The following is a 23,004-nucleotide window of genomic DNA, read 5'->3' as shown; positions in this document are numbered from 1 at the left end:
CAGTGGGTTAACACGCTACAGGTTCCCAAAGGGGAACCACACCCCCCCCCCGCTCAACTCAAACCGTGGCGCACAGAATGCAAAAATATTCTTAGAAATATTTAACCTCCACACATTAACAAGTTCAATAGCTCAAATGAAAGATGAACACCTTGCTCATCTACCCAGCGAGTCAGATTTCTAAAATGTTTTACGGCGAAAACATAGCACATATGTATATCAAACCACCACAAAGACACAGACGATATGTAGGCATTTTGTCAAACAAAAGATGCAATCACAAACGCAGGATTAAAAGAAAAATAATTCACTAACCTTTTGAAAATCTTCATCAGATGACAGTAATAGGACATGTTACACAGTACATTTATGTTTTTTTCAATAATATGCTATTTATATCCATAATTCTCCGTTTACATTGACGCCATGTTCAAAAAATGCTACAAAATGTCCGGAGAAATTATAGATAACTCCGCCAGATAACGCCAGATAACAGCAATACACATCATAAACTTTGACTAAATATACATGTTCTACATATAGTTAGAAAGATACACTGCTTCTTAATGCAATCGCTTTGTCACATTTCTTTTTAACGTTACAGAAATCGCTCACTATTCAATAATCTGAGACAGCGCTCAGACGTAAGCAATATTTCTCCGCTATGTTGGAGTCAACAGAAATACATAATTACAACATAAATATTCCCTTACCTGTGATGGTCTTCGATCAGAATGTAGTGGAAGGAGTCTACTTACACAGAACACAGAAGCAAGAACAGACAGGAGAAAGGGAACAAACGCTGGTAGGTTTCACAAAACAAAACAAACTGGCAACAGACTAACAGAGAACACAGGTATAAATACACAGGGGATAATGGGGAAGATGGGCGACACCTGGAGGGGGCTGGAGACAAGCACAAAGACAGGTGAAACAAATCTTGGTGTGACCGTTTTAATGTATTCCAGTGGGTTCGTGACTGCAACTGTGGTTTTTTTGCCACGCATACTGACATCAGCCACATTCAACGGGTGTTGAGCGTTCATAAATTTGTCAGTTATTCTGCGCTCTGGAAAACTTAGACAAGAGTTCTCTGAAATCGGAGTAGACATCCAGGGCGAATTTACCAGCTACTGTTATTGACAGTGACATCATAAACATTCTATAGAAATGGTTACTTAAATAGTGGAGTTTTTTTTGTTTAGCTATGTAGCTAGCTAGCTAAACAATGAACCATAATCCCAACTCATAACGTTACTACCGTGCATGAATTTGCAGGTAGCTAAACAACCAGGTCCAATATTAGCTAGCTAACATTGGGCTATAACTAGCAATGTAAATGGCTCTGAGATAAGAATAATATTACTACACAGATCATAGATATAACATTAACTAGTGAGCCAGTCAGCTAACCTTAGCTAGCCAGCACACTTTAACTTGAAATGAAAATGACTTTTTGACAAAATGAGAAATGTATCATGTCTGAAACTGTAGCTCGCTAGACTATCTCTCCCTCTTTCTCATGGATGCCATGGTTGCCCTTAGTTTGAAGATTTAATCCGGAGACAGGTGTTTTATACAACAGCCTTGTGTGTTCTCTTTTCAAGTCTGTCTGCATATACACAATCAAACGCATTAATTTTCTCCATCTCCTTAGCTATCATACTTTATTTCCACTGATTTCAAAACTCGGTCCTCCAGAAAGTGGAGATCAACACTTATGCAATCCTACTAAGTGATATCTTTAGATATCACGTAGTAGAATTGCATGAGTGTTGATCCATTTCCACGTTAGAAAGGATTACCTACATGTATTGACCAGATCATGTTATGGAAAGGAGGGTCAACTCATCTCCTGGCATTCATTATCTCTGCCAATAATGGCTAACTGGAAGGTTGCCCTCCTTTTCCGTGGCCAAACCAACTCGGCTCAAAATGTAACAATTGTATTGGTATTTCCAGATGGCATACAATTTTGATATTAACCTCTCTGGCCCACCCGAGACGCAATCGCCCCACCTTGCCAACAATAAATCCAAATGCGCTACGCCAAATGCTAATAGCACTCGTTAAAACTCAAACGTTCATTAAAACTCACATGCAGGGTACTCAATACAAGCTACACTCGTTGTGAATCTAGCCAACGAGTCAGATTTGTAAAATGCTTTTCGGCGAAAGCATGAGAAGCTATTATATGATAGCATGCAACACGCCGAAATACCAGAAGGGGACGTAAACAAAGGGATTAGCGTAGCCGGCGCTACACAAAACGCAGAAATAAAAGATAAAACATTCATTACCTTTGACGAGCTTCTTTGTTGGCACTCCTATATGTCCCATAAACATCACAATTGGGTCTTTTTTTCGATTGAATCGGTCCTTGTATACCCAAAATGTCCATTTATGAAGACCGTCAGATCCAGGAAAAACACTGTTTTTAAACGCAACGTTATTTTTTTAATTAAAAAAGTTGCCTATAAACTTTGACAAAACACTTCAAACTACTTCTGTAATCCAACTTTAGGTATTAGTAAACGTTAATAAACGATCAAATTGATCACGGAGCGATCTGTATTCAATAGATAGAAGTTTTCAAAACGAAGTCCATTTTCTCACGGACATTTTTTCCGGGTGCGCACCTGAAGACAGGATGTGCTATTCAGTGATCTGACCAAGGATAAAGAGCCCTGGTAATCACAACACTGGCGACATCGTGTGGAAGCTGTAGGAATTGCAAGCCCAGTCCTATCATTTATGGCAAGCCATAGACAATACCGAGACTGGCGGATGGATTTTTTTCTTTGTCGATTTTGTGATCAGGTTTCCTTGCGATTTTGACCACGGAACTCGTTCTGTTATAGTCACAGACACCATTGAACCAGTTTTCTATGCACACATACTAATCATATGCATATACTATATTCCTGGCATGAGTAGCAGGATGTTGAATTGTTGCGCGATTTTTAACAGAATGTTGACAAAAGTAGCCCGAGCTCTAAGAGGTTTTAATTAAGGCACATGGAAGTTCACATGTTCCAGAAGGCATTCCTATAAAAAAAGCATTTATAATACAATGAAACAATTTACGTTCAAAGGGCTCTCTTGTGTTTACAGGAAACTCATTCAACAATTGTAGATGAAGCTGTGTGGAAAAAGGACTGTGGGTGGGAGGGGGGGGGGGTATACTTCTCCCATGGGCGTGGAAATTCAAAATGGGTGATGATATTAATTAACAATTACTTTGCTCTGAATATACAAATTACAAATATACAAACAAATCCTAAAGGTAGATGGCTGATTTTAAATATGTTATTGGACCATAAACAGATTTGGCACATTGATCTATACCGTACAAATAATTATGATCCATGCTTCTTTTGAACATATATATAACCATTTATCAAACCTGCAAGCAATACAAGACTATTATTATGATGTGAGATTATAATAGTTTTTTAAATACCTCAATAGGCTGATATCAAACTGATATCTATCACCTTATGTACTTAAAGGAAATCACTAATGTCATGGAGGCTTAATACCTTGAGGTTTTGCTTGCCTGAGGTAGAGTGTATCATGATACTCTATTTAACAAGAGTGATTTCATATTTATTCTTCTTAGCTATTTATTTGTCACCACAAATCAATGCTGGCACTAAGACCACACTCAATGAGCTGTATACGGCCGTAAGCAAACAGGAAGACACTCATCCAGAGGCGGCGCTCCAAGTGGCCGGGGACTTTAACGCAGGGAAAATTAAATACATTTAATCTCATTTCTACCAGCATGTTAAATGTGCAACCAGAGGGGAAAAAGAGTCAATCCCACCTTTACTCCACACACAGGGACACATACAAAGCTCTCCTCACCCTCCATTTGGCAAATCTGACCATAATTCTATCCTCCTGAGTCCTGCTTAGAAGCAAAAACTAAAGCAGGAAACACAAGTGACTCGGTCAATAAAAAAGTGGTCAGATGAATCAGATGCTAAGCTACAGTACTGTTTTGTTAGTACAGACTGGAATATGTTTGATATGGGGATTCTTCCGATGGCATTGAGGAGTACACAATATCAGTCACTGGCTTTATCAATAAGTGCATTGATGACATCGTCCCCACATACATACCCCAACCAGAAGCCATGGATTACAGACAATATCCGCACTGAGCTAAAGGCTAGAACTGCCGCTTTCAAGGAGCAGGACTATAACCCGGATGCTTATAAGAAATCCCGCTATGCCCTCCGACGAAACATCAAACAGAAAAAGCATCAATGCAGGAATAAGATTGAATCATACTACACCGTCTCAAACGCTCGTCGGATGTGGCAAACTATTACACACTACAAAGGGAAGCACAGCTACAAGCTGCCCAGTGACAGGAACCTACCAGACGAGCTAAATTACTTCTACGCTCGCTTCGAGGCAAGTAACACTGAAACATGCATGAGAGCATCAGCTGTTCCAGATGACTGTGTGATCATCCTGTCCGTAGCCGATGTGAGTAAGAAATTTTAACAGGTCAACATCCACAAGGTCGCAGGGCCAGACGGATGACCAGGACGTGTACTCAGAGCATGCGCTGACCAACTGGCAAGTGTCTTCACTGACATTTTTATTAACCTGTAATACCAACATGTTTCAAGCAGACCACAATAGACAATCTGGACCCCCTCTTTCTAAAATTATCTGCCGCAAATGTTGCAAGCCCTATTACTAGCCTGTTCAACCTCTCTTTCGTATCATCTGAGATCCCCAAAGATCGGAAAGCTTGGAAATCTTTCTCCCCCTCTTCAAAGGGGGTGAAACTCGAGACCCAAACTGTTACAGACCTATATCTATCCTACCCTGCCTGTGAGCTGTATACGGCCGTAAGCAAACAGGAAGACACTCATCCAGAGGCGGCGCTCCAAGTGGCGGCACTCTTTGAAAGCCAAGTTAACAAACAGATCACCGACCATTTCGAATCCCACGTAGATTCTCCGCTATGCAATCTGGTTTCCAAGCCGGTCATGGGTGCACCTCAGCCACGCTCAAGGTCCTAAGCGATATCATAACCGCCTTCGATAAAAGACAATACTGTGCAGCCGTATTCATCGACCTGGTCATGGCTTTCAAATGTATCAATCACCACATTCTTATCGGCAGACTCAACAGCTTCGATTTCTCAAATGACTGTCTCGCCTGGTTCACCAACTACTTCTCAGACAGAGTTCAGTGTGTCAAATCGGAGGGCCTGCTGTCCGGACCTCTGGCAGTCTTAATGGGGGTGCCACAGGGTTCAATTCTCGGGCCGACTCTTTTCTCTGTATACATCAATGATGTCACTCTTGCTTCTGGTGATTCTCTGATCCACCTCTAACCAGACAATACCATTCTGTATAATTCTGGCCCTTCTTTGGACACTGTGTTAACTAACCTCCAGACGAGCTTCAATACCATACAACGCTCCTTCCGTGGCCTCCAACTGCTCTTAAATGCAAGTGAAACTAAATGCATGCTCTTCAACCGATCGCTGCCTGCACCTGAACGCCCATCCAGCATCACTACTCTGGACGGTTCTGACTTAGAATATGTAGACATTTACAAATACTTATGTGTCTAGAATCAGCTTCCTTTTTCGCAACAAAGCATCCTTTTCACTCCTGCTTACCGATCCTTGACTTCGGCGATGTCATTTATAAAATAGCCTCCAACACTTTACTCAGCAAATTGGATGCAGTCTATCACAGTGCCATCCGTTTGGTCACCAAAGTCTCAGATACTACCCACCACTGTATGCTCTCGTTGGCTGGACCTCGCTTCATATTCGTCGCCAAACCAACTGGCTCCATGTCATCTATATGTCTTTGCAAGGTAAAGCCATTATCTCAGCTCACTGATCACCATAGCAGCATCCACCCGTAGCACGCGCTCCAGCAGGTATATTTCACTGGTCACCCCCAAAACCTATTCCTCCTTTCCTTCGAGTTCTCTGCTGCCAATGCCTGGAACGAATTGCAAAAATCACTGAAGCTGGAGACCCATATCTCCCTCACTAACTTTAAGCACCCGCTTTTAGAGCAGCTCACAGATCACTGCACCTGTACATAGCCCATCTGTAAATATCCCATCCAATTACCTCATCCCCATATATATATATATATATATTTTTTTTGCTCCTTTGCACCCCAGTATCTCTACTTGTACATTCATCTACTGCACATCTATCACTCTAGTGTTTATTTGCTAAATTGTAATTACTTCGCCACCACGGCCTATTTATTGCCTTACCTCCCTAATCTTACCTAATTTGCACACACCCTATATAGATTTTTTTCTATTGTATTATTGACTGTACGTTTGTTTATTCCATTTGTAACACTCTGTTGTTGTTTGTGTCGCACTGCTTTGCCTTATCTTGGCCAGGTCGCAGTTGTAAATGAGAACTTGTTCTCAACTGGCCTAGCTGGTTAAATAAAGGTGAAATAAAATTGTAAAAAATAGTCACTGTGCCCAAAAACACTAAGGTAACCTGATCAAATGACTACTGACCCGTAGCACTCCCGTCTGTGGACATGAAGTGCTTTTAACTTCTTTGGGCTAGGGGGCAGTATTCAGAAGTTTGGATGAATGAGGTGCCCAAAGTAAACTGCCTATTACTCAGGCCCAGACGCTAGGATATGCATATAATGGTAGTATTGGATAGAAAACACTCTAAAGTTTCAAAAATGTTTTAAATAATATCTGTGAGTATAACAGAACTGATATGAATGTAATGAACTGATATGAATGTAATGCTTTTGTGTGCGGGGTGCAGTCCTCAGATAATTGCATGGTGTGCTGATCCTCAACACGGGGGGCCCCTCAGGGGTACGTGCTCTGTCCCCCCCTGTACTCCCTTTTCACTCACGATTGCATGACCAGTCACAACTCCAGCACCATCATTAAGTTAGCCGACGACACAACAGTGGTTGTCCTAATCACCAACAATGATGAGACAGGCTGTTTTCAATATTATTTGGAAGGGCAAGCCAGACAAAATTAAACTGGCCTGTTTATATAATGAAAATTAATTTGGAGGGCATGAATGATTAAATATTAGTATCAGTCATGCATCAGTCATACAAATGTTATACTTAAATCCGAACTGGTTTTCTAGCAGATTGGTAAGAATGTCTCACCACATGTTAAAGAATGTCCTTTTTCCCTTTTTCCCTTCACTTTCGGTTATTTGACAATAAACTTATCTCCAAAATATCACTATTTTTAAAACAAGCCATAGAAAGTTGGTTGCTATTTCAGTTTAATCCACCAGAAAATACAGAAAAAAATAATACAACAAATATTGTGGTTGAACTCAAATATACTAATAGATTAAAAAACATAAATTGGACTATCAATCTACACACAATACCTCATAACGACAAACAGAAACAGGATTTTTGATTTTTTAAATAATTTATATAAAAAAAACAAAAAAAAACATCAATACCTTATTTACCTTTGCTATGAGACTCGAAATTGAGTTACATCTGTTTCCATTGATCATCCTTGAGATGTTTCTACAACTTAATTGGAGTTCACTTGTGGTCAATTCAATTGATTGGACATGATTTGGAAAGGCACACACCTGTTTACATAAGGTCCCACAATTGACAGTGCATGTCAGAGGAAAATCTAAGCCATGAAGTCGAAGGAATTGTCCGTAGAGCTCCGAGTCAGGATTGTGTCGAGACACAGATCTTGGGAAGGGTCCAAAAAAAATCTGCAGCATTGAAGGTGCCCAAGAACACAGTGGCCTCCATCATTCCTAAATGGCAGAAGTTTGTAACCATCAAGACTCTTCTTAGACATGGCTACCGGGCCAAACTGAGAAATCGGGGGAGAAGGGCCCTAGTCAGGGAGGTGACCAAGATCCTGATGGTCACTCTGACAGAGCTCCAGAGTTCCTCTGTGGAGATGGGAGAACCTTCCAGAAGGACAACCATCTCTACAGCACCACCAATCAGGCTTTTATGGTAAAGTGGCTAGGTGGAAGCAACTCCACAGTAAAAGGCCCATGACAGCCAGCTTGGAGTTTGCCAAAAGGCACCTAAAGGACTCAGACCATGATAAAAAAGATTATCTTGTCTGATGAAACCAAGATTCAACTCTTTGGCCTGAATGCCAAGCGTCACGTCTGGAGGAAACCTGGCACCATCCCCACGGTGAAGCATGGTGCTGGCATCCTTATGCTTTGAGGATGTTTTTCAGCGGCAGGGACTGGGAGACTAGTCAGGATTGAGGGAAATATGAACAGAGCAGAGTACAGAGAGGTCCTTGATGAAAACCCGCTCCAGAGCGCTCAGGACCTCAGACTGGGGCAAAGGTTCCCCTTCCATCAGGACAACAACCCTAAGCAGACAGCCAAGACAATGCAGGAGTGGCTTCGGGACAAGGCTCTGAATGTCCTTGAGTGGCCTAGTCACAGCCCGGACTTGAACTCGATCTAACATCTCTGGAGATACCTGAAAATAGCTGTGCATCGACACTCCCCATCCAACCTGACAGAGCTTGAGAGGATCTGCAGAGAAGAATGAGAGAAACTCCCCAAATACAATTGCTCCAAGATGTAGCGTCATACCCAAAAAGACCCAATGCTGTAATTGCTGCTAAAGGTTGTTTAACAAAGTACTGATTTAAAAGGTCTGAACACTTATGTAAATGTCATATTTCAGTTATTTATTTTTAATACATTTGCAAACATTTCTAAAAACCTGTTTTTGCTTTGTCATTATGGGTTATTGTGTGTAGATTGATGACGGGAAAAAACAATTTAATCCATCCCTATAATGTTTCAGAGAGAATCTCATCCCTATAAGGCTGCCGTGGGCTCCTCTTGCCAAAAAAAGCACTTACTGCAAGTGTTAAGTGATGGAAAATAATAGCTAACGTTATAAAATAAATATTTCCTATGAATCAAAATCAGCTTTATTAGCACCATTTTAGTTACGCTATTGCATTGGCCTTGTGTTAAGCGAGATTTATTCTAGTTTGTAAATTAATTCAAACCTGTGAACGCAATTAGGCACCATGTTCAACCAGCACAGTTAATTCTTATGGAGATGCCAGGCTAAAACAAAGAAACTACAGATATGGATTTATGACCTTTTAGTGGCAACAATTAGGCAATTGTATCAATCAAACAATCAATCAATCGATCAGCTTCACAATTTGGTTGTGTCATTAGAGGTTCAGACAATCATAGTGGATGTGTGTGGTCATGTGTTCCACAGGTCATCCAGACCATCAGCGCAGTGGACAAGGATGAATCTCCCAGTGGTCATCTCTTCTACTTTGCCCTACCTGCGTCTGTGGTTAGCAATAGCAACTTCACTCTCCGAGACAACAAAGGTAGGTGTCTCCTCCTTGTCAAATTACTCCAATTATCTCACAATAGTCCATTACTGACAACAAAGAAGAATGTGAGGAACATTTTTAATGTAAGGGATCAGGGTTTGTAAGGTATGTAAGATCAGGGTCAACCATGGCCAAGTGTGGATTTCTGAGGATGATTCTGATGGCTCATTCATGTTTCTTTCACCTTTAAATCCATTCAATGGATAAGAATATCTATGAATGTTAATTGCAGGTTTTGAAATGTAATGACCCAATTTGAAAGTATTTTCCTCCTATGTACATTTTTTTCTGGACTCTCCTGACATTATGCCATTATGCTTTCTCTTCTATTCCTCAGTTGTTACTATTCATATGTCACTGCCCAATTGAAAAAATACTATTGTGTGTATATAAACTATCGTAGGAATACTATAGTATACTGTAGTATTTACAGTTTACTATAGTATAAATACTAGTGAAAAAAAAGTGTACTACATACTGTAGTAATTTCTCTAGTGTTTTTGCTGACTAGTATACTGTAGTATTTACTGTAGTGTTTTTGCGAACTGTAGAACAAAGCATAAAAAACAAAGCATAAAAACAAAACAGTATAAAGTTGTCTCTGCAGCTATAGTATTTGTGATTTGTGAAATAAAGAAATCTCCTATATTAAGGTTGTTTTAAATTAGAGATGATATCAATCATTCTAGGGTTGATCCAGTCTGTAGGCTCATCACAGACTATGCAGGATTTAATCTCTAAATCCTCTTCCCCTTCTTCCTGACTGATCATGTTCATGACCCTCCCTTCCAGACAACACGGCGTCTATCGTAACGAAACGTGGAGGGTTTCGTAGACAGGAGCAGATGCTGTATCGACTGCCCGTGTTGATTGTCGACAATGGAAGCCCTGCCCTCAGTAGCACCAACACCTTATCAGTGAATGTGTGTGACTGTGACTCGGACGGTGTGGCCCAATCATGTGGAGCCATGCCCTACACACTTCCTGCTGGCCTCAGTACAGGGGCCCTGGTCGCAGTTCTGGGATGCATCATTACACTGCTGGGTATTTTTTATTTAACCTTTATTTAACTAGGCAAGTCAGTTCAGAACAAATTATTATTTACAATGATGGCCTAACAGAAGGGAAAAGGCCTTCTGCAGTGTCTGGGATTAAAAATAAAATAAAAATATAGGACAAGAGAGACACCACACGACAAGAGAGACACCACAACACTACATAAAGAGAGACCTAAGACAACACATGAAAACACAGCATGGTAGCAACACAACATGACAACATCATGGCAGCAGCACAACATGGAAGCAGCACAAAACATGGTACAAACATTATTGGGCACAGACAACAGCACAAAGGGCACGAAGGTAGAGACAACACTACATCAAGTGAAGCAGCCACAGCTGTCAGTAAGAGTGTCCATGATTGAGTCTTTGAAGGAAAAGATTGAGATAAAACAGTCCAGTTTGATTGTTTTTTGCAGCTCCTTCCAGTCGCTAGTTGCAGCGAACTGAAAAAAGGAGCGACCCAGGGATGTGTGTGCTTTGGGGACCTTCAACAGAATGTGACTGGCAGAACTGGTGTTATATGTGCAGGATGAGGGCTGCAGTAGGTAGGGGGGAGTGAGGCCTAAGAAGGTTTTAAAAATATGAATCAACCAGTGGATCTTGTGACGGAATTACAGAGATGACCAGTTTACAGAGCAGTAGAGAGTGTAGTGATGTGTCCTATAAGGAGCATTGGTGGAAAATCTGATGTCCGAATGGTAAAGAACATCAAGCCTCTCAAGAGGACCCTTACCTGCAGATCTATAAATTATGTCTCCGTAGTCTAGCATGGGTAGGGTGGTCATCTGAATCAGGGTTAGTTTGGCATCTGTGAGGAAAGAGGATGGATTACGATAGAGGAAACCATGTCTAGATTTAACCTTAGCCTGCAGATTTGATAGGTGCTGAGAGAAGGATAGTGTACCGTCTAGCCATACTTCTAAGTACTTGTATGAGGTGACTACCTCAAGCTCTAAACCCTCAGAGCTGGTAATCACACCGGGGCATTCTTCTTACCAAACAACATGTCCTTTGTTTTGGAGGTGTTCTGAATAAGGTTAAGGGCAGAGATAGCTTGTTGGACACTAAGAAAGCTTTGTTGTAGAGCTGAGTATAAGCTGAGCATAAGACTGTTTCATCTGCATGTAAATGGCTGAGAGAGCTTCCTACTGCTTCAGCTGTGTTGTTGATGTAAATTGAGAAGAGCATGGGGCCTAGGATCGTGCCTTGGGGTACTCCCTGGGTGACAGCCAATGGCTGAGACATCAGATGTTCTGACTTTATACACTGCACTCTTTGAGAGAGGTAGTTAGCAAACCAAGCCAAATACCACTGAGTGACACCAATACTCCTTAGCCGTCCCACAAGAATGGAATGGTCTTCCGTATCAAAAGCTTTGGCCAAGGTTGCAGTGACACATCCATAACCTGACCGGAAACCAGATTGCATACCCAAGAGAATATTATAGACATCAAGAAAGCCAGTCAGTTGATTATTAACAAGTTTTGTCCAGCACTTATGATAAACATGGCAAAATATAAATCCGCCTATAACAGTTAGGATCAGTTTGATCTCCCCCTTTAAATAAAGTGTGCACTGTGGCTGCCTTCCAACCAATGGGAGCCTCCCTAGAGAGGAGAGACAGGTTAAAAAGGTCCGGGGAAGATCAACCATGAAGACATCTATGGGCAGTATTCTCATGTTATCTCCATGTTCATGAATGTCTGTTTTCAAAAAAATTTGAGAACTTACTAATGTGATTGTACAGTGCATTTTTAAAGTATTCAGACTTTACTTTTTTTTTGCGTTACAGCCTTATTCTAAAATTTAAAATGTGTATTGTGTGTAGATTAATGAATTTCAAAAATATATTTAATCCATTTTAGAATAAGACTGTAACGTAAGAAAATATGGAAAAAGTCAAGATGTCTGAATATAATATAGCAAACAAGGGATGTCCTGAGGATATTCGGCGACATTCCCATCAGGTTGTTTAAGGGTTTCAGCGCAACATTATCCCACTGAAATTCTGAGAACATTCTAAGAATGTTGTGTGATGGTCCCAAGTGAACGTTCTCTGGGGGACCTTTGTCTAGTTCCCTGTAAATTCACAGGACATCACTGAGGACCATGTCATGACCTTTTTAGGACATTCTCAGGACTTTCCATTTACTAGTCCTTTGGACATTGCATAATGATTCCAAGGGAACATTCTCTGGGGGACCTTTTTATAGTTCCTGGTTTGACCTGTGGACATCTTTAGGACGCTCTTGGGACATTGTGTCATGGTGACCTGAACATTCTTGGGACGTTGTGTTATGGTCCCTTGGAGGTTTTGTCTTGATACCGGAATGTCCCAGGGACGTCCTGGTGGATGTTTTTAGACGTTCTTTGGATATTGTGTCATGGTCCCCTGAAGGTTTTGTCTTGTCCACGGTTTGTCACAGGGACATCCCAGAGCACCTTTTTTAGCATGTTCTTGGGAAATTTTGTCATGGTCACCTAAAAGTTTTGTCTAGTTCCAGGGACATTTTAAGGACTTTCTTGTGACGTGTCATGGTCCCATGAATGTTCTTTGGACTTTGTCATAGTCCAATCAAGAGTTTTGTCATGTAATGGTCCCAGGTGTTCTAAACCATAAATAAAGAAATGAAATGGTAAGGGGGTTTTAAGGCAAGTGGTATCCTGTTCAGCTAAAATAGTGTACACGTCTTTAATCATTGACAATATGATTACATACAACATGACTTGATCGCTACTAACTTTTCTATATGACCCCACCTGGGATTTGAACTCAACAACCTCTGGATTTGGGGATATGCTATCTTTCTGCTGTGCCACAAACTAGAATATCAGAAGTCCCCTGCAAAATGTATTAACTACAATACATCTCTGCACTTAGCAAAAGAGAGCCATCTGCAATGCTATTTTAGTTATCAGTTAATCTGACTCTTCTCTAATTGATTTAATTTACTTATTTCAGCAATTTGAGTTTGGGTTTTCAGTATTGTTGTCTAATATTGGTGGGTCATATTATTCTGTTTTAATGTTGCTCCTGAATCACCACAATAAATGCAATATTTTTTCTTCAGTGTATTTTTAACAGAGCTGAGATTGATTTTGAAGTGGAAAGTGTTGAAATAGGCATACATGTGAAATCATTTATTGAGTATGTTTATTAATGGACAGTAATAATTAGATATTAAACTGATTATGGCAGTAGGCAGATTATGCAAAAGTAATCTAAAACATCTTACTCTGCTTAACTTAATAATTAATCGGCGTCTGTTCAAAATTAAAGTAAGCGTAGGCCGATTAAAATACCTGGTTTTCTGAGAAATCTTTCAAATTATTATGACATGTAAACCTTACACCGCTGGAATGCCGATTATTTGATCTGCGCTTTTGCTAGCAATAGCCGAGCAAGTCTCCCTCTTTAGCTTGAGTGAAGTGAATTCGGAGCAACTGAATGTATGCGTCATAGAAGTAGTTTTTACAGAATCAAATATGCTTCCCAAAAATAACATGGTCGCTGTGGTAAAACATTTATTTTGATTGGCGATTTTCTGCATGTATCAGAGTGCCATTATGTAGCCTGATTTCAGATGTGTAAACAGGATTATTAGGAAAATCGTTGTTCTTGCAAAGCAATGTAAATGTTTTAATAAAATTATTATATTAAGCTGACTATCCACAATAATCACATTATTGTAACCATACTCATTGATTGGTGGTGTAGCAGTATGATTAGAATACTGTGAACCAAGAGGTCAGGAATTCAAATCCCAGGTGAGGACATGTTAAATAATAATGACTATATGAATACACGTACATGGTGTAGTCATGTACTGTGTTTCAACTATGTATCTTGAAAACACATTGTCAAAGGCACTGTTTGTGTGTGGGTGTCCCTACCATTGCCAAAGAGCTGTGACTGGATCAGTGGTTCATGAATCAGGGCCTTGATGGACTTGGCAACAGTAACAAAGGGTGATGTGTAATGAAACTAGGGTGCGCGTACCATGGTTAGATTTTCTGTTTTTTGGGGGGGGACGTTTCTTAGCAACCATCGGGTGACGTCCCTGGGACAAACCGGGAACTAGACAAAAACCTTGAGGGAACCATGTCCCGACCTCCCAAGAAAGTCCTAAAAAACGTCGTCGGGGAAGTGCCCGGGACAAACCGGGAACTAGACAGAACCTGCAGGGGGAAACTGCCTGTCGACTTCAAGCGACCATTTTGTGACGTGCTGGAGACGTCCTAACAACTCTTTGTTTGCAGGGTTTGAGCATGCCTTTGTGGATATTGGGAGAAGGTACAGTATGTGTAACGGAGTCTCACTTTTTGGCAGGTTGTGTATCTCATGATGATAACGCTAGTCACATTTGCTATGAGCTTTTTCTATTAATGATTGCACTTGCAAATGAGATTTAATTAACTAAGCCACAAACAAAATACAACAGTGAACCATCACCAATGGTCTTCATTATTGCCCATTAAATCCAGAGACAGGGTTTTTACACCACATTACAGCACAGTCAGAAGAATAGTTTAATGCGCTGGTAAACTTAATTGAACATTGAGATGGAGTCTTAAAAGGATCGGTGTCCCTCTAGTGGAACAACTTCCGGTGAAACTGGAGGGAGCATAATTCAAATAAATTCTATTAGTTATTATGGGTTTTAAACATTTAGGTATATATAAGTGTCTAATATCGTCTGATAGCTTAAATTCTTGTTAATCTAACTGCACTGTCTGATTTACATGAGCTATTACAGTAAAGGCATGCCATGCAATTATTTGAGGACGGCGCCCCACATCAAAATATTTTTCCACTGGCACAGGTTACATATAAATATGAAATATTCACTTACTTTTTGAAAATCTTCATCTGATTTGTCATCCAAAGGGTTGGGTCGCAGCTATAACATGTCGTTTTAGAAGAAAAACCTTTTTTATATCCCAAAACCTCAGTTTAGTTGACGCCATCGATTTGAGTAATCCACTGCAGAGAAAGGAATCCGAAAATCTACCCCTAAACTTTGTTTCAACAAGTCAAAATACGTTCTATTTACTCCTCAGACACCCTAAAATGTAATCAAACTATAATATTTATTTTGGAAAGAAGTATGTTCAATAGGAAACCGATTTTAGCAGGTGCACAACTTCAACATGGCGTGCAAAAACACGGATTTCTAAGACTGTCCTCATACAAAAACTGTTATTTCTTATTTGTTTTTGAAGTTACAAGCCTGAAACCTTGAACTTGGACTGCTGACACCCTGTGTAAGCCATAGGAATCCAGGGAGCTATTTTATAATGTGACCTTTCACTTGCATTTCTAAGAGGATGGTCTCTGGCTGGTTGGTTTTTCTTTGGATTTCCTCCTACCATATATATTTTGTTATATTATCCTACGTTATTTTAACATTTCTACAAAGGTATTTTCAAGGTGTTTTCTTTCCAATGGTACCAATTATATGCATATCCTGGCTTCAGGGCCTGAGCTACAGGCAGTTTACGTTGGGCACGTCATTCAGACAGAAAAGGAGAAAAAAGGGGCCTAGCCCTACAAAGTTTTAATGGGATATACAATAGGGCCAGCCAACACTCACTTACATTTTAGTTTGCAAAAGTAAACCTTTTTATTGCAAATGAGAATACTTTTTGTAATAAATGAGAAGATGAAAAGAGCAACAGGGGAAAGAGGTAGTGGTGGAGTTCTGAACCCAGCATTGCTAATGAAAAGCAATTAGAAGTTGAGGCTTAGAGATTTAGAACTTATGGCTTCCAGTCCAAGCCCATGTCTGTTTTTGTGCGTATGTGTGTATTTGTGTGCGTGTACATGAGCTGCTCCGTGGGTGGACGAGTTCTCATCTGCCTTCATCAGTCTGTGCTGCTTAACTTTGTCTCCTTATACTCCATTCTCTCTCTCCTCCACTTCTTCTTCTCTGCTCTCCCCTACCCCTTCTCCCTGCGTGACCCTCCTCCACCCCTAGAGGAAAAATAAATGCACACCTATTTAGGCGAGATGCTGGCTAGCAGAGTGGAAAACTTGAAAATAGAGGAGAGCCACACACTAAGAGCTCAGATGCAAAAATATAATGTCTAACGTCGTCATCAGGGTATAATCACAAACACTGCAGGGTGACTTGTTTATATAGTGTCAAAAGACACACACAGGTGTCTGTAATCATGACCAAGTATGTCCTAATATCATTGGTTAATTCTCAAATATTAAAATGACATACAAAGTACATACAAAAACCAAATGGATAGCATACAATCATAGATTCAATTTAGACTACATAAGCCTACAAACAATTACAAAGTCACAATAATCAAAAGAATGGCTTCAGATCAAAGTCTACGTTGAGGCCGAAGGGAGCAAGGGTCCTCCTCAACCCCTCCCCGCCTCCCCCTCTTGCATTAATACTGTGTGCACAACCCTTTTCTCTCTCCTCTCTGTCCTTGCTCCCCGATCTGGCGTCTCCATCAACGCATGTTTAAATCTGCGGCACTGCAATTGGGGGCGTGATTGCATTGTTTTGGCTGAGAGGAGAGCCCAGTGGAGAGAGTCCAGGGGAGGGAGTCCAGGGGTGTTGCTGCTTTTGCATCCTCAGGTGCTGTCAGCTCAGGTGTCCCTCCAGCCATACTAGAGTAGAACAGGGACTTGTTTTCCAAAAGCCTTCGTAGCGTTATGATTATCGTTAGAACCTTCTTACGATGTATCATTAGTATATGAGGTGTTTCCAGAGACTTCGTTAGTAATGTGGCTCTTAAAAACATTTGCACATCAACTAGTGATCCAGATCATATGTAGAGCAGTCAAAGTGATCATTAAATGCTTTATTCACAAAAGATCTCAATTAAACATAGATTCAAGATGTTCAGGCTGTCTGACTATGACTGCCGATAACTTCAGAACAATTTTTTTGACCTTCCTCTGACACCGCCAAGTATATAGGTCCTGGATGGCAGGAAGCTTGGCCCCAGTTATGTACTGGGCTGTATGCACTACCCTCTATCACCTGACGGTCGGATGCCGAGCAGTTGCCATACCAGGTGGGGATGCAACCAGTCGGGATGCTGTAGAACATTTTGAAGAACTGGAGATCCACACCAAGTCTTTTCAGTCTCTTGCGGAGGTAAAGGCATTGTCCTGCCCTCTTCATGACTTTCTTCGTGTGATTGGACCATGATAGTTTGAACTTGAAACTCTCGACCCGCTCCACTCCAGCCCTGTCGATGTGAACGAAGTGTGTCCGGCTCTCCTCTTCCTGTAGTCCTCCTTTTCCTGTAGTCCACGATCATCTCCTTTCTCTTGCTCATGTTGAGGGAGAGGTTGTTGTCCTGGCACCACACTACCAGGTACTCTGACCTCCTCCCTATAGGCTGTCTCATCATTGTCGGTGATCTGGCCTACCACGGGTTGTGTCGTCAGCAAACGTAATGATGGTGTTGGAGTCGTGCTTGGCCACGCAGTCGTGGGTGAACAGGGAGTACAGGAGGAGACTAAGCATGCACCCCTGAGGGGCCCCCGTGTTGAGGATCAGCGTGGCAGATGTGTTGTTGCATGCCCTTACCACCCGGGGGCAGCACTTCAGGAAGTCCAGGATTCTCACATAGGTGTTCTTTTTGTCCTGGTGATATAGGGCAGTGTAGAGTGCGATTGAGAATACGCCACATGTGGATCTGTTTGGGCGGTGTGCGAATTGGTGTGGGTCTAGTGTTTTCAGGATGATGGTTTTGTGAGCCATGACCAGCCTTTCAAAGCACTTCATGGCTACCGATGTGAGTGCTACGGGGTGGTAGTCATTTAGGCAGGTTACCTTCACTTTCTTGGGCCCACAGATTATGGTGGTCTGCTTGAAACGTGGGTATTACAGACTCGGTCAGGGAGTGGTTGAAAATGTCAGTGAAGACACATGCCAGGTGGTGCACGCATGCTCTGAGTACATGTCCTGGTAATCTGTCTTGCCCCGCGGCCTTGTGAATGTTGACCTGTTTAAAGGTCTTGCTCATATCGGCTACGGAGAGCGTGATCACACTGCCGTCCAGAACAGCTGCCACTCTCATGCATGCTTCAGTGTTGCTTGTCTCGAAGCGAGCATAAAAGGCATTTAGCGTGTCTGGTAGGCTTGTGTCACTGGGCAGCTTGCAGCTGGGTTTCCCGTTGTAGTCCATAATAGTTTGCAAGGCATGCAACATCCGACGAGCGTCAGAGCCGTTGTAGTAGTATTCAATCTTAGTCCTATATTGACACTTTGACCGTTTGATGGTTCTGAGGGCATAGCGGGACTTCTTATATGCGTCCAGATTAGTCTCCTGCTCCTTGAAAGCGGCAGCTCTAACCTTTGATATGTACACATGGTCACTGTAGGGGGGGGGGCGTCATCGATGCACTTATTGGTGAAGCAGTGACTGAGGTGGTTTACTTTTCAATGCCATTAGATGAATCCCGGAACATTTTCCAGTCTGTGCTAGAAAAACAATCCTGTAGAATATGCGTCATTTGACCACTTCAGTATTGAGCGAGTCATTGGTACTCCCTGCTTTAGTTTTTGCTTGTAAGCAGGAATCAGGAGGACAGAATTATGGTCAGATTTGCCAAATGGAGGGTGAGGGACAACTTTGTATGTGTCTCTGTGTGTGGACTGAAGGTCGTCTAGAACTTTTTTCCCCTCTGGTTGCGCATGTGACACGCTGGTAGAAATGAGGTAAAAAGTGTAATATTATTGTTCTTGTCTCTCGACCTGGCTTTGATGAAGCATTGGACTGTAGCAGATGTAGCATTGGACTGTGGACATGAATGTTGACAAGGCGATGAACAACTTCAACTCGGTAAGTCAAATTACCTCTGCAAGATCGCACCTGAGTTCCACAGGCGATTGAAATTAAATACCATCACCCTCTCTCCCTCTTTGAATTCTCTGACAGTCTTTGAGTGTCTGTCATGAGCTCTCTTCTGCTGTAGCTTGTGCTTTGCCACAGTGTTTGACAATTCTGGTTTCAACAATGTCAGGCAGGTATGTGGTTGGCATTTCGCGTGTGCTGCATCTCCATATGGAGTAGGAGCCCTTCATCTCACATGTTCTACCATCAGGTGAAGAACACCCTATCACATTGCATCATAAAAATTATACTTAAATTCAGACGGAAGCCCTGAGAATAATATTCGGAGTGAAGAAGTTTCAAAAATACCTCAATGGAAGGAAGTTCCAACTGCTGACAGATTATGAGCCTCTGTTGGCCATCCTTGGATCAATATCAGCCATACCAACCCTGGCTGCACTTTGGGCTCTGATATTGCTAGCCCACGACTATGAGATTGAGTACAGGCGATCCAGTGATTGCTCAAATGCCGATGCACTATCAAGCTTACCATGCAAAAATGACACCGACAGTGAAGATGATAGAGCAGTATTGCAGATCACTCATCGACGGACTGCCCATATCTGCTTCAGACATAGCGGTGGAAACGAGGAAAGACTGTGTGCTTTCAAAAGTTTTGGATTTAACATTGGCCGGCTGGCCAACCTTCGTAAACGATGATAACCTTCACCCATGCATAGAAAATAAAGACCAGCTGTCTACTGACCAAGGATGTGTTCTGTGGGGATCAAGGGTGGTGGTGCCTCACAAATTCAAGAGAAGACTTATCTGATCTGCATGAGGTACATCCAAGGATCACTCAAATTAAAACCCTCGCCCGCAGTTTTCTGTGGTGGACTGGACTGGAACAGGACATTCAGCAGCATGTAGGCCACAAGGTGCTCTTCGATGGTTGGTGCTGACACAAGGATGTCATCCACAAAGCACACAACATTGTCTATGCCATCCAAAACCTGATCCATTGTGTGTTAGAATAACGCTGAAGCTGTCGAGATTCCATAGGCCAAGAGATTAAATCTGAAAAGCCCATTGTGTGTATTGATGGTTAGATACTGTTCTGACTCCGCATCCAGCTTCAGTTGCTCATAAGCGAATGACAGGTCCAGTTTACTGAAAACCTTCCCACCAGCTCGAGTGGCCTTGAGAGTTTCAGTCAGTTCTGCATAGGTCAACTCCACTGCTTTTACTGGTTCAATGAGACCTTTCAGCAATCCATACTCAGTTGGACCCAAAACACTGAGAAATACGCCTGGTTTCTTTTCATTTTTGATTTCATTTGCAGCCAGCCAACGCTCGAAATGCTCTAAATAAGAATCTAAATCCTCTTTTGTATTCTGGTACTTGACCAATGGTTGACATTTTCACAGTTAATAGTTCAGTTTTCACATTTCTTGTATTCATTTTCAGAATTTTCATCAAATTCTTCACTTTCTCCAGTTCAGAAGATTCTGCAATTTCTTCATTAGCTGCAACCATTTGTAATAATGTACACATTGTTCCGGTTACTAGTCCAACGCTCTAACCACTAGGCTACCCTGCCGCCTTCTTTATATGGGGGCAATCAGAAGACATTAATTTACTCAATAAATTATCCTTTTGTTCGATAAAAAGTATTTTATATCCAAAAACCTCCATTTTTTTTGAGCATTTTCTTCAGTAATCCACAGGCTGAAACACAGTCAAAACCGGCAGACAAAAAAATCTAAATTGTATCCGTAAAGTTCATAGAAACATGTCAAAAGATGTTTAAATTCAAACCTCAGGTTGTTTTTAGCCTAAATGATCTATAATATTTCAACCGGACAATAACGTTATATAAGAGATAAACAAGAAATGCACTCTCTCGGGATTGCACATGAAAAAGCTCTGCGACACGGTAGGGTCCACTCATTCAGACTGGTCTTACTCCCTCATTTATAAGAATACAAGCCTGAAAACAATTTCCAAAGACTGTTGACATCTAGTGGAAGGTATAGGAACTGTAAATTGAGTCCTAAGTCAATGGATGGAATTGGCATTGAATAGAAAACTACAAAACGAACAAAAAAACTACTTCCTGAATGGATTTTTCTCAGGTTTTCGCCTGCCAAATCAGTTCTGTTATACTCACAGACACTATTTTAACAGTTTTGGAAACGTTAGTGTTTTCTATTCAACTCTACCAGTTGTATGCATATCATATCTTCTGGGCCCAAGTAGCAGGCCGTTTAATTTGGGCATGCTTTTCCTCCAAAATTCTGAATGCTGCCCCCTACCCTAGAGAAGTTAAGGCGAAAGCATTCCATGCGATTATCTGAGGACAGTACCCCGCTTACAAAAGCATACAAAGATTTTACAACCAAGTAAAGGAATAGCGATGAAAATTAGCACTTACGAAGATCTTCATATGGTTGTAGTCACAAGAGTCCCAGCTACACAATAAATGTTTGTTTTGTTCAAAAAAGTCCCTCTTTATATCCCAAAAACTCTGCTTTGTTGGCGCGTTTTGTTCAGTAATCCACTGGCTCAAAGGTGGTCAAAACATGCAGAAGAATACATACTAATAGTACTGGTAAGGTTCGTAGAAACATCTCAAACAATGTTTTATAATTAATCCTCAGCTTGTCAATTGTCTAAATAATTGATAATATATCTACCGGACAATAGCATTTTCAATAGAAATGAAAAACAACAAAGGGCACGTACTCGGTCATGCGTGCAAACCAGCACTGCATGATTCTACAGTCCACTGACAGAAAGGTCTCATTCGTCTTCATTTATTTAGAAAACAAGCCTGAAACAATGTCTAAAGACTGTTGACATCTAGTGGAAGCCATAGGAACTGCAATCTGGGCCCAAACCCATTAGATACTCTATAGGCATTCAATTGAAAATACCCACATGAAAAAAATCCCACTTCCTGGATGGATTTTCCTCAGGTTTTCACCTGCCATATCAGTTATGTTATACTCATAGACATTATTGTAACAGTTTCTATCCAAATCTACAAATTGTATGCATATCCTAGCTTCTGGGCCTGAGTAACAGAGTTTACTTTGGGCACGCTTCTCATCCAGATGTCGAAATACTGGCTGGGCCACTTAAGAAAATTAAGAGACTTGACCCGAAGCCGCTCCTGCGTTGTCTTGGCTGTGTGATTTGGGTCGTTGTCCTGTTGGAAGGTGAACCTTTGCCCTAGTCTGAGGTCCTGAGCTTTTGGAGCATGTTTTCATCAATCTTCTGTCTGTACTGTTCTACATTCATCTTTCCCTCATTCCTGAGTAGTATCCCAGTCCCTGCAGCTGACAAACATCCCCATAGCATGATGCTGCCACCACCATGCTTCACCGTGGGGATGGTGCCAGGTTTCCTCCAGACGTGATAGTTGGCATTTTGGCCGAAGAGTTTAATGTTGGTTTCACCAGAGCAGAGAATCTTGTTTCTCATGGTCTGAGAGTCCATTAGGTACCTTTTGGCAGACTACAAGTGGGCTGTCATGTCACTTTTACTGAGGAGTGGCTTCCATCTGGCCACTCTACCATAAAGGCCTGATTAGTGGAGTGATGCAGAGATGGTTGTCCTTCTGGAAGGCCACTGTGTTCTTTGAGACCTTCAATGCAGCAGACATTTTTTGGTAGCTGGTGTAAAGAGTCATGGGGAAGTTCCAACTAGAGTCATGTAGGACAGCAGAATAGAGTAATCAACG

At 41.5% G+C, this 23,004-nt stretch overlaps 1 protein-coding gene across 6 annotated transcripts in view; it reads left to right on the top strand.

The window, feature by feature from the left end:
- LOC135522527 (cadherin-7-like) overlaps positions 1–23,004 on the top strand; it is a 172,382-nt gene that overhangs the window by 135,381 nt on the left and 13,997 nt on the right. For 5 of the 6 annotated variants that reach the window (XM_064948872.1, XM_064948869.1, XM_064948871.1 and 2 more), the window contains exons 9-10: positions 9,258–9,375; positions 10,174–10,425. In XM_064948872.1, coding sequence (XP_064804944.1) covers positions 9,258–9,375; positions 10,174–10,425 — 370 coding nt within the window. Of the gene's footprint in view, positions 1–9,257; positions 9,376–10,173; positions 10,426–17,572; positions 17,602–23,004 lie in introns of those variants that run through there. The other variant, XM_064948873.1, reaches the window with a different exon arrangement.

Source organism: Oncorhynchus masou, chromosome 30, assembly GCF_036934945.1.
Source record: "Oncorhynchus masou masou isolate Uvic2021 chromosome 30, UVic_Omas_1.1, whole genome shotgun sequence".
Taxonomy (NCBI): domain Eukaryota; kingdom Metazoa; phylum Chordata; class Actinopteri; order Salmoniformes; family Salmonidae; genus Oncorhynchus; species Oncorhynchus masou.
Note: the sequence above shows the minus strand (reverse complement) of the source record. Positions and strands in the feature narration are given on the sequence as shown.